This window comes from Telmatherina bonti, assembly GCF_933228915.1.
Source record: "Telmatherina bonti genome assembly, chromosome: 5".
Taxonomy (NCBI): Eukaryota; Metazoa; Chordata; class Actinopteri; order Atheriniformes; family Telmatherinidae; genus Telmatherina; species Telmatherina bonti.
In genome coordinates this window covers 22,921,595-22,939,094 of record NC_136623.1, presented here as the reverse complement: position 1 = coordinate 22,939,094, position 17,500 = coordinate 22,921,595, and the positions used below count along the sequence as shown (strand labels likewise).

Below are 17,500 nucleotides of genomic sequence, written 5' to 3'. Positions count from 1 at the left end.
AGGCTTCTGTCAGCCCTAATGGCTTCCTGTGGAAGCACTGCTTTTCAGCAGAGGGGTTTCCTCAATCCATTTTCCTGCTGATGCGAACATTTCCACCTCAGCTTTCTTTTGTGTGAAATTATTCCCTCTGTTCATGTGTCAAGATTCCACCATCCTCATAAACAAGTTAAACTCTTTCAGGTTCAGCGCGTCAATCTGCTGTTGAGAATTTTTCAATCTGACAAATAAGTGGGGATGAATCATGGGATATGATGCAATATATGCTTGAAAAAGCAACAACATAAACTATTTAAATTTACAAGTGGTGTTAACAACCACTGTTTAGATATTATGGTAACACCATAATATCTCAACATATATGCTAAGGCTTTGTGATCATCAAGGTTGTGTGATGAAGCAGTGAGTCTGTGCAACAGAGTGTGTAACAGTGTGTAATGACAGGTAAAGTCAGGTGAAGCAGGCCTAGCTAAGTCTCTGTTACTGGCAGTGATTGCTGCTCCTCCACAGGGATGAAATTCCACCCCTGTGCTCGACAAAGAGCCTGACGAGGTGTCAGTCAGGCTTAGTGATGGGCCTCCCATCCAATATTCACCAGCTCCTCAAGCTGTATATCTACACAGGACAAATTTGATGCAGGGGCTGGCCTAACACTGAGCCATCTTGATGTTTAACTATCCTGCCAAAGGCCTGGTTTACAGTGACAAAGCACTGGCTCATGCTTGAAGGTAGTTGCGGTTAAGACATAAGGAATGAATTAGATCATTTGTGTATCATCTTAAGGGCAAAAGTATGTTTATGCGTGTTAATGATTTTGATAATGATATGCAAACAAAAACATAGTGGAGAGAAAGATATACTCGAGAAGGAGATGGGCCCCTGGCAGTTGACAGAGTTCATAAACTCAGTACCACACACAATCTCAGCATACAGCATGTGCATATGTCCATGTGGTCAGAGTACGGCTGTAATGTATTAAACTCAAACTCTATGAAAAAATACTTCATTGCAAAAAGAAGAGATGAAGTAGCACACCTCAAATGTAAATGTCAGTATATTTTTGTTTTTTGCAAAGAAAAGTTCTCCAAAGCACCTAACATTCCCATAGACTGAAAAGACCTATTTTAGAGCATGAAATGCTAAACCATTGTAAAAGCAGTCATGACTGAGGCTTCAACAATGAGCTCATCTAGTCCTCTGGGACCCTCTCTGGCATGCTCTGTTGTGGGACAATACTGAGTGAACAGCAAAACATGAATTGCCAGCCCTGCATACACTTCTATATGCTGTAATGTAATGTAACTAAATACTGACATTACCTCAGAGAGTGTAGAAGGATGACAGCTGGCATAAATACAAAGTAACCAGGCTGAGCCTAAGGCTGTAACCGTTACAGAGGCACACTTGAGGAGAGAAGATACAATCAGGCACTTGCTAGATCATTTTTAATCTGTCAGCAATTCTTACCAGGGCATCTTCCCCAAAGTGAGTGAATAAAAATTCAGATATATGGGAAAAATTAGACAAAAAGGGCACAGTATGTTATATTTATTTTTTTACATGATAGGATGAGTGAAACTTAATTTGTATATGCTGTTCTTGCTGGATTTTTGGGTCATGTGGCTCACTCACCCTATCTGTCTATTTGTGGATGGAGCCTGAGTGATGACAGAGCTGGATTGAGGAGAGGGCAGGGCCTGCTGGATCACTATGCTGGTATCATGATTGGCCATCCGTGAGTGGGACTGCTGGTGCTGGCCTTGGCCTGTTTGGCCATGCAGTGAGATGTTCTGTAAAGAGGAACAGAGTAGAAGAGCAAGCTGAGTACATTAGCGTAAGAATCAATTGAGAGTGACTGATTCCCTTCTGGAAGTTAAATTTTCACCACAACTGGTCAGTCTTTGTTTCTACTCCCAGCTTGAATGTGTAAGAAAGAATTATGTAAAAATATCATCCATAAGCTTTTCATTGTTGCTCCTGGGATACATTGTGAGTCAAATGAAGACCAGCTTCTCTGGAAAATTTCTTTTTAGCTCTTTCATGAATTATGACTGTACAACATGGAGGAATACAGTATATTGTCGACTGAAAATTTTGGCTGCATGAACATATTGAATAATAAATCACATATCGCTAAATCAATTGCAATGAAATTGAAGAGAACACTCAGTTTCCATGATCAACACTAATGCACTGGAATAAAATTAATAATGAGCTACGCTCATTTGCAATGAACTACAACCATAGAACATCAACACGGTATGTTAGAGCAAAAAAACAATGCAGTCACAAATTTTAGAAACGCACCATCCATCACTTTCCTTCTAACACCTAGTGTTGTGCAATCAATGAAAATGTGACCCCTTTTCATTTATACTGACCATACTAGCCATTTGCCACTTTCCATTAGTTTCAACACTTTGGCTTTTTATCTCTGCTTTCTGTGTGTTACATCTCCACAGCGTCTTGCTCTGACTCGCCTCCTGCTGACTTAGCAGACTCCCATCATAAACCACACAGGCTGGGCAGACTAGACATGGCTGACCTGAGTTCAGACGCAATCCAAGCCCAACCTCCCAGACAACAGCTTAGTTACAAAATGCACTACACATATCTCCAGACATTAGATAAGCAGTTTGCCTTGTGGTGATTTGACTAGCGCCCATGTTCCAGGTGAGGGTGCCTCACGGCCGATCTATAATGCATAAATGATAACATCCTTTGAAAAATGTCAAATCTTTAGGAATCTGCTCTCATGCAAGAGTGTCTGGCCAGTCTGTCTGGTCTTGCTATTGCTGCCAAAAAGATGTCTTAGGAGTCTGCTGTTATTTCTGGGAAGAAACGTGACTCCTTCTCTGAAAGATGGTTGGAGAGCTGTTTGAAGTTACAGGTGAAGAACATGATCTCTGTTCTCTTCTTGGTTGGTCACAAATCTTAATCTGCAAACCCCATTTGTCTCTCTTGACAAGATAAATGGGTATAGCGGAGTGTGGCTTGTGGGGCACAAAAAAAAAGTACATGTGCAACACCTTGGCAAACTTGACAAAAATGTCAGAAATACTGAAGGCATGTAAACGTTGCGGTTGTTGGCTTTTGAGAAGTAAGCAGAATGCGGTTAGAAGAGGGCCATGTGTTTTTATATATTTAGAGTGATCTATCAGCTCATAGTCTGTGGGCAGCTTTTTGTGACTGATGATCACACAAGATAACTGCTCATAACCGCCTAACCCTTGTAGAGGGCTGTGGCTTTGGGTTTATTTGGGTGTTTTCAGCCTGAGGCTTTGTTCTCTGTTCAGTACTACCTGTTTACTGTCCTCCTCTTCTTGGGCTTTGCAAAACTCCTGCTCGATGGAGCAGTCCAGCTCATTAAACAGTCCCACTTCTTCACAGTTCTTCAAGAAACGTGTAGGTGTAGGCGTCTGATCTGGAAAACAATGAAAAGTTGGTCAAAGTTCATATCTGAAATCATCTATTATTGATGGGGTTTTTTTTGGCAGGCTGCCTGTAGATTAAAAGTCTTCACAGCAAAGTTGTGAGGGACAGAGCAGCATGCAAAATGTGGATCCTGTCACACACTATTTAGGCTTGATCTTAATTTTTTTCAAATAGCCTTTCTCTTTATCATAACTTACAGCAACATCAAAAGAACATGTATTTTGTATTGCAGGTCACAGCTGAAACATATATTGCCAGTGACATGATAAAAAAAACAAAACAAATAAAGAGCACAATGCAAGTCCAGGTACAACAGTGCAGCACATACATCATTTCAACAAGGGCTTCACAGTCAGTGATGATTTGCCATATATAAGCAAATCCTTTAATATATTGTCCTAATCTCTGATTTGCTACAAGCATTATATTGCATTACTGCACATAGTTGGTTTTAAAATATGCCATAATCAGAACATCCTCTGATTGCAACTCAGCCTTTGTTATAACACCTGCTGTTTCTTTTATTTCAAATACATTTTTGTAATACTGGGTTTTTCTGTGTGATCTTGATATTTTTAAAGTGGATATTGCAAAAATGATACTTTTTTTTTATCAACTATGCAGCACTCTTCATACTTGTAAATATATGTGTATGATATAGCTCATTTGAAAGTTATTTTCTGTTTATTAGTATCATATCATGCTAATAAATCTTATAAGCCTTATGAGCTAATAAGAGTTATTTGGCCTATTTATCTATTTGGACCCCCATTACATCAAATTGCAAACAATTTGTTCAAGCTAATGGAGATCTGCCTGAAGTAAGACAAAAGATACATTATTGTCACACATTAGATTTTTGAGAAACCATTACTTCCATTTAGTTAGTAAGGGGGAGATACTCCCTTGACGGGCCCATTTTAGCTGACAAAGTACAGCTCCCACCTACTGAGTGGGGGTCTCATTGTTGAGCTCAGTCAAGCCGCGGTATTCAACTTGCCATAGTGGGGGGTGCACACATATCAGCTTTCAGACAGTTGAAGGTGATTTTAGGATCATGGCTGTTTCTAAGGCTAAAAGCATACTTCATGGTCTGTTTATCCATTTAGGGAAGACAGAAGACGGGCTCAAACTTTCAGCATGATCAAATATATAGTCTCACTCTAAAAAGACTTTTTAAATGTAAGAAGCTCAGAATATATCTCATGCATTTAAAAATATATATATATATATATATTGTGAATGATTCATTCTTGATATGAATCAATGAAAAGAAATCAAAACAAGATTTGAATTTCAGGGCATCAATTACAGTACGAAAATTGAAAAAAAATTTGACATGCAATCATGTCAAAAAAAGGCTGAACTGTAAGTCACTGATCAACTATTTGATGCGACTATTTTTTTCTGAGTTTACTATCTGAGTCAGAGTTGTAACTCAGACACGAGGTGATAAAGACACCGGCCTAGAAAATCTGATCCCACTGTCCACTCTGTAAATAATAAAGAGGACACAATCTAGTTTGGCTGCTATGGTTCACTCTAGAGTCTTCACCATGGTGAATGTGACGGGGACTCTTCTAGGAATGGCAATCTATATTTATGGATTGTCCTTGGGTTGACATTTGGCTCCAGATAAATGTCCTACTCTCTTTTCCCTCTGTAAACTGTAGACTACTATCATCTCAAAATAAAGATGAAACACAAATCGCCTTGGACATAAGGAATAGAAATTTAGCATTATATCCTAATTTGTGGTTACTTGTCAGCACATCTGTATCCTGCTTAAGTGTGCACAAGTGGTATATACTCGTGAAAATGAGCTCTAAACTTACATGTCATATAATTTACATTACCGTAAACAGCTTGTATAGGAATTGCCATAAAGGTTTCTGATGACAGACAAGTGTGTCTGCATGAGTCACCTTGGCACACATCTGCAAACAAAGCAACCTCAATGTAGTAGCAAATATGTCTGCACTGATGCAGAAATGACTCACCTGATAGCATGTTGTCATTCTTTATGGAGGGGAACTTAAGTGTCATCTCATGTTTGTGTCGATGTATCATGAGATGGTCCTCCGTGGGGAATCGCTGGTCAGAATTAAAAGGAAAATTTGTACAAGATTTGTAAGGGCAAAGATATGTTTTTTCTAGTAACTCAAAAGAAAATAACATTCGAAGGAATTCTCCTTTTAGAAAAGTCCCCCTAAATTGGAATTCTTGTTAATATTTTTTAATGATATTTTTTAAACCTCAAGAATTATCTAATCTGCCTTTCAGACAGACATCTGGACATAAACTATTTGTATGTGTGCAATTGATTTATTAATATGGTTCCTTTTGTTTTAAAATAATCACCTGAGAACAGCCAGGAGCGTTGCAAACGAACGGCCTTTCCTGGTCTGAGTTCATCACTCTTGCCCACGTCTCATAAAACTGCAAAATATATATAAGGAAGAAAAGGACAGAAACATGAAAGGAAACTGAATGACTTGAGTCTCAGCCACATCCAAAGAGGAAAAATATACTGCCTTTGTTAATCAATCAAAATAGTTTTATATATCACTTATCATGCAAAGAGCAAAACAAAAATTAAAAGTAAATATCAATATTAAAACAAAATTATAAACAAGCCTTCACATACCAAAACATATGACCCACTCAAACCCAAGCCCCCCCGCCATTTCTCATAAGAAATTGCCAAATTTTCACGGCACCTGTACCAGGTCTGGCACTCATGAGCTGAAACCCACTACAATGAAATAAAGAGTTAAGGTTGTTGAAACACAGGACTCAATAACTGGATAAACAATATATGTACTAAAAAACCATCTTATAGCTGTAACTATATAAGAATATTCAATATCTCCTCAATAATAACATAAAAACAAAAACAATTAATTACAGCACTGCTTTACAAAACCTACAAGTATAGGCTAAATTCAAACAAAATATTTATGATGCACATACTCTATGTAGGAACAACTATAGTGGTTTTCAGTTTAAATTTAGTGGAAACTTATTGCAAGGAAGATAAATTACATTTAAAAGTATCGGATTCTTTCTTAGGTTTTGTTTTCTTTGGGGGGGCGGCTGTCAAAATAAAGTGAGGCTATGGTAGTCACATGAACAGTCATTGTCACTAACTTGACCCTAATACCAGAATACATTTTAAATGACAGTCACTTAAATGTATGTTCACTCAAATTACTCTATCCATCGATAGAGTAATTCTAATTACTCTATCCATTGAGGTTTCAACTTCATAGCGATCATTTCAACATGAAACTCAATAAATGAATTTAGTGGGTATGCATTTTTGAGAGCAATTAGGAAAACAGTGGTCACAAAGCATCTTCATTCAATCACAGCTAAATTTATTTGCTCTAAAATGAACAACTTTAAAAATGATAAATATTTTGTTTTGTTTTTTTAATTAAAAACTGATGAGAGTACTAACAAAACAGTGTTGCATCATATCCTAAAAACCTCAGATCTGCAGTAGTTTAACATTCACAAGTATAAACACAGGACCGTCAAAGAGGGAAGCCTTCTTGCTGTTTGCTATCAAAAAAGTATATGTCAAATTAAAATAATAAAAATTAAAATAAAGGAGCTATATTAAGTGCAAATTATTTTGAGCCCACTTGAGCTTCAAAAGGCAACAGAAAACCAATTATTCTGCCCTTTGATTTACTTTTAAAACTAAATCCTGCACAACATGCATTCAACATTAAATTCTTTAATTCTATAATGTCATTTTCATTCATTAGAAAGAATAAAACATCCATAGCACAGGGATTTAACAGCTCATCTATATAAAAAAAACAGAACTAATTTAGAGGCTCTGATGTGCAATCCCATTTGATGTATTCACCAAGCTTCATTCACATTTTTATATCTTAGCCATTAAGTTTTAAATCAAAGTACATCACTGTTTCAGCCTAATCAATCTACTTTAGTTGTTGTTTTTTTTTTAATTTCATGTTGAATTCTTTTCTTTTGGTGAGTTCCCAGAGATACCTGTAACTATTCATGGGCAGCACTTACACAGCATGAAAATTTAACATCCTTTGTGTGTAAAATACCAAAACTTGGCAACTTTTTTTCTTAATTTTTATACTGCATGATTCCCTGATTTGAATATATTTCAGTATTTTAATTCAGCATTTGTTTATTTGATCTAATCAATTCAAATAAATGTATTTAGACAACATTAAAGAAATATGCATGTTTAGTTCTATCATCTACAAGTTAAATATTTTCCTTATACACCAAAATATTTGATTAAAAAAATATACTGTTTGATTACTTCTTCTCTACCCATCCCTGCACTATATTTAGTTGAAGCCATATATCAGATTTTTAAGATGGTAGGATTATCCAGTATGATTGTGTCACATACGAAGTCTACAGATTTGCATCGCATCCTGACAAATATTGTACCAGATGTTGAGTGAGTATTATTAATAATCCTGACTTAGAAAAACATATAATTTCAGCTTTAACCATTTCTCGGTTATGGCAGGTAGGTAGATCTTTTGGACATGCTCACTGAAAATCCATTGTTAACCGTTGTGGGGTTAGAAGGCAAAAAATACAAACACATGTGGACTTAAAGGATAATTAACATTATTAAAAGTTTGTTTTGCACTATAAAACATTGATCATTTGAGTTGTACTAATAGGTTTGTAGACTTGATAATTTCTCTAATGCTCTGATGCTTGAAAATAAAACATAAATTAAGACATTTAAATTAAGTCAACAACAGTAAAGTTTATTTACCTAATACAGCCTTGATCTGACTAAAGCCAAATATTAAATGTCTAATAGGACACTATAATTTCATCTACATTTTACACTTGTAATGTTTTTCATCATGTGGTCTCATAGGAAAGATTTTAATTAAACAGCACCATATTATTCTAATTAATTACACACTAATTGGATACACTTTCTTTTAGCTTAGTTCCTCGTCAACAGGTGATTGCGGCACATTGGTAATCCAAGTCAGAGCATGAATACCCTTATACACTACATACATGGGACTCTTCTTTTGTGGCTACAGATTTTTTTCCTCAAGCACAGTCAAAACATTCTAATATTGTGTTATGTTAAGCAGTGGTGTTTTCCTAACAAGCTGTACTTCACAACCAAGCTTGCAGAACAGGGTCTGGACAGGGTCTTTCTGTCAGTGAGCAAGGAGCCCTGGTCTCTCTTTCTGTCACCAGTTCACTCAGTCTCTTCTAAGGCCCCTAAAAACTTACCTGGTCTCCTTTGACACAACAAACATGACCAACACGGCTGATCCTAACCCTCAACCCAAACTAAACACAGGATGACAGCTTGTCTGACCAGTGCCTGCAAACATGTGCTGAATCAACATTTTATAGCACATTTTATATCCCAAATGTTTAACTTTCAGATGTTTACAAACATTTGGTTTCCACTGTTTTCACCTCTCATAATCTTGTTCAGAATATACACCAGAATACACCATGATTTTATAATAAATCACACAAATTACATCACGAGTGCGTTAATAAAAATAAGAGAAAATGCTTTCCCTGACCATTACTACTGTGGCAAAAAGTATATGTTCACCATCTAGTTATCATTTCTAAAATAGAATTTGATTGTTTCAGCACATTTACAAGCAAATTCAAACCATATGACGCATAAAACTCTCACCCATTAATTCTGTAAATGCCTCTGTGAATTATCCAATAGCATTCACACTTCAAATGATCAGTTCTCAACGCCCTTTCCAAGGAAAGGGTGGTTGGCTCACATTTAATATAGATGTTTTAGTTTAGTTGAGGAAATTTGGTTACACTTTACATTAACTATATCCTGATGTGAGCGAGTGGAAGGATTAGGGTCCAGCATTCGATTTCAAGAGGAACAGGGGAGGAATTCTCCAGGTAGACCACGCATTTGAATTTAAACAATATGGTGAGGAAAAAGCGGGCTGAGGTGCAAAGGCACATGGGGTTAAAGTGAGCACAAATATGCAGAGCAAATCAAATCTCCAACTTCACATAACCTTGGCTTTTGGCAGCAAAAGTTCAAGGCAGAATTTTGGCAATCCCTGAGGCAGCGAACATGACCCTCTAAGACAATGTCTACCCTGAACTTCTGTTATTGAGTCGAATGTATGGCAAAATGTCTACCAATGTATACCTCAGTAGTTTTCTATTCATATTCTTTACTGCAGGATGTAAACTCAGAACAAACTCAGAACATTATGGCACTATCATCTCTAAAATTACTCTAAAAAGTTTTAAGAAGTCCAGAATTGAAAAAGACTCATGTGAAACAAGACTTCTGAGGCTGACCTGTGCAACTGGTGCTAAGATTTGTCATTTTACTCTATTCTTACATCAGCACAATCATTACCAAAGGAACCTTGGGTACATGAAACAACCGTCAACAAATAAACTCCACACAGCTCACATTTCACAGCTGCAATCAGTCACCACACTGCAATCAAGCTTGTGTAAAATATGAAAAGAAATCTGAACCAAGGTCACAAGTTATCAAGTAAGTTTAATGTAGAATCAAAACAATGACCTACCTGTCCTGTTTAGTAATTATGTGAATGTTAAATGTGGTTTTATGAATTACTATTTAATTTCTTTCTGTAATATTTACTTAATCCTTGCAAGATTCTGCTAGAAATAACAAGTAGATATGTTATTATTAATAACTTTTTGTGTATTTTGCTGCCTTAACTCGCTTGACCATCAAAAGACAACAACAACAACAAAAACAAAGACTGATTTCACCATTGGCAGCAAAAAAAAATAAAAAAAATAAAAATTGGTGCATGAAAACATTATATTTCTTTATTTGTTTTATACAAATTCCTACTTTACTAAGGCACAAGTCATATTAGGTTTATTAGATGGCTTTTCAAAACAAATCTGTCTCAGTTTATGTTTCTGAAAGCCTGCAAAATAAGAGAGGTGGAAAAGTGGCCAGAGCTGTCCCACAAACATAATGACAGCGGCGAAAAGTAATCGAATAAATAAAGCATGTTTCTCGTTTGAAGCCATGCAGCCGCAAAGCGCGCCTCGTCAGCACGAGCTTACTGAAAGTAACCCTCAACATCTCAGCAGTTAATCAAACAGGCCCATCGAGTTGCCTGCAGAATGACGTAATGTTGCTATGAAAAAGAAAACGGGGACGTAAATTTCATGGAAACAGAAGCATCAGTTCTTTTTTATTTAACTAGCATGACAGCAGAACCAGTGGTCTATCATTTTCCAGACGATCATTGGTGAACCGCAGCACGCAGAGTCCGGGACGGACGCCGGCTCCGCTTATCCCAAGATGGGACAGGCGTGACAGTGATGCGGAGATCCAGCTTTTCGGAGGGTTAGTGCGGAAAGAAAACTTGGAAGACATGTCAAACCGAGATGAAGCGCAGCGTAAATCGTCCTCTGCATCAACCTAGTCCGTGGTTAACGGGATGAATTCCTGCAGAGTTGTCTCCGCTGCTACTTGACAGACCGAGCTGCAGCCGCACTTGACTGCGCGTCCAACTTCAACAACACTCAACAGATAGGCCAACACGAGCACAGAGCGAGTAAGATGACCATGTTGTTATACTCAAACAAAACTCACATGCGACTGTCCCATTCCTTCTAGCTGCATGCTCAAATTAGCTGTGAACAAGATTGGGGAGAAAAAAAAATGTTCCACAAAGACTGCTGAGGCGAACGACACAACAAGCTGTTGCATGGAGAAAAAGAAGGAGAAAAAGTCAGGAAAATCGCTTTAAACAAAGACAACAAACCTGCAGAGGCTCGTGCACGGTCCTCTGCATGGTGTCAAGGCTTTCAACTTACCAAACAAGTACAGAAAACGTGAAGCAGTCTCTCAGAAGAAACCACGTTGGACTGAGAAAAGATTACAATACGATCTATTTAGAGAAGCATAACGTCACCCCTGGGTGACGTCACGTGGGATTCCTGAACTTCTAAATCATTGCGGTCTGCTTGTAGGCGGCGCGAGCGGGGGCGGAGTTTGCGTGTGCACGCCCAGAAGCATGGACGGACACCGCTGGTCCTGAAGTGGGTGTGGTGACACAAAGCTGGATGACCATTGCTGACCAGTGCATCCTTACTGACAGCCCTGAAGTGTTTCATAAGCAGAATGGCTTTAGTTAACTTTATAAGCCCTGAGAGGTCTGTCACATGATTTATCCCTTGGAATAATAATCATTAAAGTTTCATTAAACTTTAGGCACAAAAGTGGAAATATTTTAATCAGTTTGACCAAATACTCCAAAAAGGATCCAAATGATATCTTCTGACGAAAGAGAAACTTTATTGGCTCTTAGCTGCTGACCAGAAATGTGACTTGTGTTTTTTATTGTAAAATACGAAAATGATTACGAAAAGGTTTAGAAATACGACACGTGAGCACACAAGTGAAGTGTCAGAGACTCTCAAGAGCAAAATTCACATTCCTCAAAGTGTTCATCATGCATGTTAATAGTATATTTCAAAGCACATCTTCAAAAAATACAGTGGAAGCCTGAAAATTTCAGAACATATAAGCTCTTTGTTTTTTCTTACTTTTCCCAAATTGCAAACAAGCCTTGGTAACAACTTAAATATTTACAAAAGTGGCATATTACCATTAGACTCCACAGAAACGGTGGGAAAAGTTTGTTTTCTTTACAATGTCTCAGATCTTTCACAAATGATTCATAACCTGGTCAGCTGCATACGCATCATAATCAGCTTGACTTGCAAAGTGAAGTGAATGCACAAAGACATAATGCCTGATAATGCCTGCTCTGAAATGTGTGCGTTAAGCACAGCACATTAGAATACATAAACAGCTATGGACTGCAGCGTTTTTGTGTTGGCGCTCTGTGTGACCTGTTGGTGCCAGCTGGCTGTGCTGTCTTGAGCCACAGACACTGGTGGTAGTGAGGCCATCCTTGACTCCAGGGATTAATGACGCCTCACACATTGAGAAATGTTTACCACTTGCCTGCGACCACTCCACCAGACACACTAAGAGCTCTGTCACTGAAACAATAACCCAGTCTGAAAAACTCTCATAACTCAGAGCCTCTCCACCTCTGTCTTTTAACCAGAGCTTTAATCAACGTTTATGACATCCTTTTGTCTCTTTATTGCCAATATATTTCCCAACCAATCCAAACATTATGCTTCCAGAAGAGCAGACTATTAAGGTTGCAAAGAGCCGATACAGTTTGGGTCAGTGACCCACACTAAAGCAGATTTCAGCTATATTATAGTAAACCTTTTATGATTATGCTTTTGTGCTATGCTTTTGGGTAAGATCACCTTGGGGAGAAAGGAATCAGTAATGATGATCTGCTGTGCTGCAGCAAGTGGACAGGCATAAAGGCATAAAGAATGTGTCTGCAGGTTTTCAATTTATTTAATTTACAGTTAAAAAGTAAAAAAAAATAAATTAAAAAAATAAACTTGCATAACAAATGTTACAAATGCTGCTCATCATGCCATAAAGATAATAGGAGGAGTCTGAAACACAACTGCATGTTACTTTATGCCATCTCTGCTTAAAAAAAATGGATGTATTCATACAAAGACTTAAAATGCATTCAGATTAGTGTGCAAAAGCACAACATAGATAAAAGAACACTGTGTTTTGTGTAGTGAGATATAGTATAGTATAGTATTAGCGTATATTATTCACTGTTATCCTGAAGTCTATATAAAAACATTACAATTTCATTTGTCTCCTTAATCTTTAGCAGTTTTTCAGACTCTACACTCTCAATGTTGTAGCTCTTTATAAAGTTGCTTATTGTAGTGCAAAGCAGTCCTACAGTTAGAAAACTCCTGCACAAGATTATGAGGAGACTGGAATTAAACATTAATACAAGCATTTGTTTAGATTTACAATTCTACCGTGCAGCATTTGTATTACCTACATTCTTTATAAATTTAGTGGTCAACTGACTAAAGGTTTGAAACTTTGGAGACTCTAGAGACAAGTAACACTGCCAAGCCTTCTGGTGGAAAAGAGACTCTTATTCAAGAAAATATGAACACTGGGAGTTTATCAGTAGATAACCTCAGAAGTATTGCAACATTCATGCTTGTCATACTTACACTGGGTGGCAGGTGAATGTTGCAGTCTGGGATGTTTCATTTGTAACAATGTGGATTAGTCTTTGGTGCGCTGTAAGTCCTGTGGCATCTGAATTGAACTAAAACTGGATTATTAAAAGCATTTCAAATAAACAAAGGCAAAGTAAACTTGAAAATATTTTATTGGATAGTATTAAAATGTGGTGAAAAATGTATGACTGACTTGCTGTGTATTTCAATAATAATTGGATTATTTATGGAACAGTGTTTGCTTATTCATTCCTTTATACTTTATGCTTGCCCACAGAACTTTCTGTTTAATGGCAAAATACTTATTCATTGAATGACACAATGATGATTTGAGGTTGAATAAATTCACTGGGGAGTTATTCCCATAAAATTTTAACTCAGTAAATCGAAATAAATCACTGCTGCATGTGAAGTTGAAAAATCCAAAGGATTCATATTCCTTTCTAGACTGTTATTTGAGGTAGTGAGAAAATTATCTTACTGGTTTGCTCAGACTTGGTGGTTAGCTCACACAAAGCACAGTGGTTTTTGTCGCTTACCAGCAACTTTTAAACGTGACTTTGCCTTCGTATGTTTCCACTTTGAGGTTAAAACAACCTATTCAGTAAATCTAAGACACATCTGTTACCTCATCCACATTTATGGGCTGTAACAAATTGGAGAGTAATGATTAGCTGAAGCTATTCCCATCAAGTAAAATGGTCAATAAATAACTCGAGACAGGCAATGTCAGCATTTTAAGAAAAACCATCAGCGTCCTCAAGCAAGAAGCTGTGTGTGATGTCATGAATTCAAAGTAATATATCAATGTCTTCATGCATTGCTGGGAAAAAAGCCCACTTTGTTTAAACTGTCACTGAGATAGGTACCTGGTCTGAAAACAGGAATTGGTCAATTTATGGTAGATCTCCATCTTTAAGAAGAGATTATTCATTAATTTACATTCAAATATATGAAAATTAGAAACATTTTTTCTAACATGTACACTGTAGATATTTTGTCTTTGAACGGACTGTATCACCTACTTAGATCTGCTAAAATAAAATGTCAGCCTGTTAGGCTGCTTTGACTACTAATATAAGTTTTCACACACAACTCTGTTGTTTACATCCATCCATATTTTTTATTCTGATCTTACCCACTTCAGAGTCAATGGGAGTGACTGGGCCTGAGGTGGTGTACAACCTGAACAAGTTGCCAGCCCATCACATGCTGTACTGTTTACAATCTGTAAATTTATGCCAGGCACAATTGATTAAACACTAAAACTATTTATAAATAACCTTTCATTATCATGTAACTATAACATGCAAATAATTTGTTTAAGTATGTATTAACACTGTGTATTTTGCGGTAGCTAAATACATAAGGTTTACAGGTGATCTGGAAATCACTGAAAGTGACTTACATTATCTGCTGACCAACACTGCCACACTGTGGTCATAAAATGCCTCTGAGTCACTTTACATGCATTGTCGTTCGTGTCACAACTATAGCATTACATTCAAGAGTTAATCTATAAATTTAAAGTTAGGCATACATTTTATATGTTCGGAGTCGGTTTGAGATAGGACAAATTAGATCACATTTTAGTGTTTTCTAAATTGGCGAACACCTTATCAAGCACTTCATGAGTGGCGACTCCAGAGTGACAAAGAAGCAAATATGAAGAATAACAGTGTGGGAAAAAAAACAAGAATTTTACAGAACTTTATTACTTCAGACCTCTTAAGACCACCATGACAGTTATATAGAGTTGTATTTTCCTTTATCACAAAGATAACAGATTATGGTTCTTTTTTTATATATATATTAGGTAGCCCATTTCATCAGAGAATCTACAGCACAATTTTGCACATTTTATTGTGTTTTATTAAATTTATTAATTTATCACAATATTCTAGAAGTCACTACAAGTGACAGCCTTATTAAGACATGTGGTTTGTATAGCCTAACATACTATCGCGTAAATAGAACTATATTGTTACATATTGTGAATTATTACTATTTTTAGACAGCTCATTTATTTATATGAAACCACTGTATACAAAATCTGTCTTCATTTGCCGTTTATGTAAAAGAGTTTGTGCTTGTGTACCGAAAGTCTAACCGCCTCACTTCCGGTCTTGTTCTCCGGTAGCTTCGACACACCTCCGAGGAGTCGCCGCAGACCGCACCGCTCGCGCTGCTCCAGCTGTTCCCACCGCTGTCTGCCCTCCTCTGCCGCCTGCCCTCATTGCTGATGCAGTAACGACCATGACGGGCATCGCAGCTGCTTCCTTCTTTTCTAATGCTTGCAGGTTCGCTGGCTGCGGACTTCACTTTGACTCTTTGTCCGACCTTATTGTGCACATCGAGGGTAACCACATCGGTAAGGTCTCATAAGCAGCCTGGCTTGTCTGCCTGTCTACCATGGCCGAGGGTTGCAGCTAACAGACGTGGCTTAGCCAGCTAGCAAGTTACTTCCTGCGTCCTGACAACCCGGTTGCTAGGTGTGGCGTCTGTTGATGTACCACGCGTTCCTGTTAGTATCTGGTGAAGAGTTGCATTACTTTTTCATCTGCAGAAAAACAACTAACAGGGAAATTGTTTATGAAATTCCGGCGAGTTGCTCGTGCAACATTTTAACAGCGTAGGGCCCGTGCACAGAAATGGCAGCGTTGCGAGTAAACTTGCAATCTGCTGAAGCCGCAAAGGCGACATTAATTAGTTGCCAGGTTGTTGCTAACTGTCAGTCAGCATGGTTCAGTTGTGGTGAGTATAACTTGGAAATGAGGGCACAATCAATCACAAGGCAACGTGCTATATATGAAGCTGCATTTAATATTTAATGCACGAAGCTTTATTCTTTGATCTGTTTTGACTGAGTGCCTTTGTAAACACCCCCTATTTTTTAAGGTTGGGTGTTTAATTTAATCATTGATGATGTGAAACTAACTTTACAACTAATCAAAGCTTATTTCAAAGTTGTTCCTTTTTTTCTTTTCTGTAGAATAACACAAAACTAACACAATACTGGTCATATAAAACATGGTTAAGCTAATCCCCTTTTTTCACTCAAATATGTAAATCTTTGTAATTGCAACATACATACACACACACACACACACACACACATATATATATATACATGTATATATATATATATGTGTATATATATATATATATATATTTTTTTTTTTTTTTTAATGAATGCATGAATCAAATACTTTATTGTAGATATACATGTCATGGCCCATGGCTACTATGTTTGAAAGACCTCTATAACAAATAACTACAAAAATTACAATAGGATTAGTTAAAAAAAAATAGAAGTAAACATAATGATTCTGTAAAATATAGTAAAATAACAATGTAATGCAACAGTGATGTCATTCCAATAACAGAATTGAAATAAATATGCCTGTCCAGCAAGATAAGTTTTTAGATGGAATGTGAAGGAATCTGACTGTTTTATATTTTGTAGCAGACTTCCAAAGGCAGAGGCAAACCAGCTGGAAGCTCTTTGTCCCATAGTGGACAAGCAAGGAGGTGGGAGGGTGAGTCAGATGGAGGAGGACCTCTATGTATAGCCATTAGTGTGAAAGAGCTCAGTGAGATAGAATGGGGTGAGACTGTTGATGGCCTTGTAGGTGAGAAGTAAGAATTTAGAAATTATGCAGAATTAGAAGCCACTGAAGATGCTGAATCACTGATATAACTGAAGGTGAAGATTGTCCAAATGGCACAGCAGAAATTTGGACCAGTTGTAGTGTATAGGGATTGGGGGCCGGGGTCCTGTCTCAACGACAAAAACCAAGGAAAATAAAGTCATCAAGGTGGGATGTAACCAGTGTATGGACCATGTAGCACTTTTGGGTGTGAGAAACCGGAGCAGGCGTGAGATGGAGCTAATTAACATTTTAGCACTTCTGTCTGCTATTTAGATTTT

General features: G+C 37.3%; 2 protein-coding genes across 3 annotated transcripts in view; one reads left to right on the top strand and one right to left on the bottom strand.

Annotated features, from left to right (window-relative positions):
* creb5b (cAMP responsive element binding protein 5b) overlaps positions 1 to 11,267 on the bottom strand; it is a gene marked incomplete at its 5' end in the record, with an annotated part of 39,698 nt that extends 28,431 nt beyond the window's left edge. The window contains 5 exons of one of the 2 annotated variants that reach the window (XM_079240359.1): positions 1,630 to 1,787; positions 3,300 to 3,421; positions 5,433 to 5,526; positions 5,794 to 5,871; positions 11,238 to 11,267. In XM_079240359.1, the coding sequence (XP_079096485.1) occupies positions 1,630 to 1,787; positions 3,300 to 3,421; positions 5,433 to 5,526; positions 5,794 to 5,871; positions 11,238 to 11,267 (482 nt within the window). Of the gene's footprint in view, positions 1 to 1,629; positions 1,788 to 3,299; positions 3,422 to 5,385; positions 5,527 to 5,793; positions 5,872 to 11,237 lie in introns of those variants that run through there. The other variant, XM_079240360.1, reaches the window with a different exon arrangement.
* A 4,547-nt stretch (positions 11,268 to 15,814) lies between these two features.
* jazf1b (JAZF zinc finger 1b) overlaps positions 15,815 to 17,500 on the top strand; it is a 14,158-nt gene continuing 12,472 nt past the window's right edge. Inside the window, exon 1 of the mRNA XM_079240557.1 lies at positions 15,815 to 15,940. Coding sequence (XP_079096683.1) covers positions 15,826 to 15,940 — 115 coding nt within the window. The 5' untranslated portion in view covers positions 15,815 to 15,825. The remainder of the gene's footprint in view (positions 15,941 to 17,500) is intronic.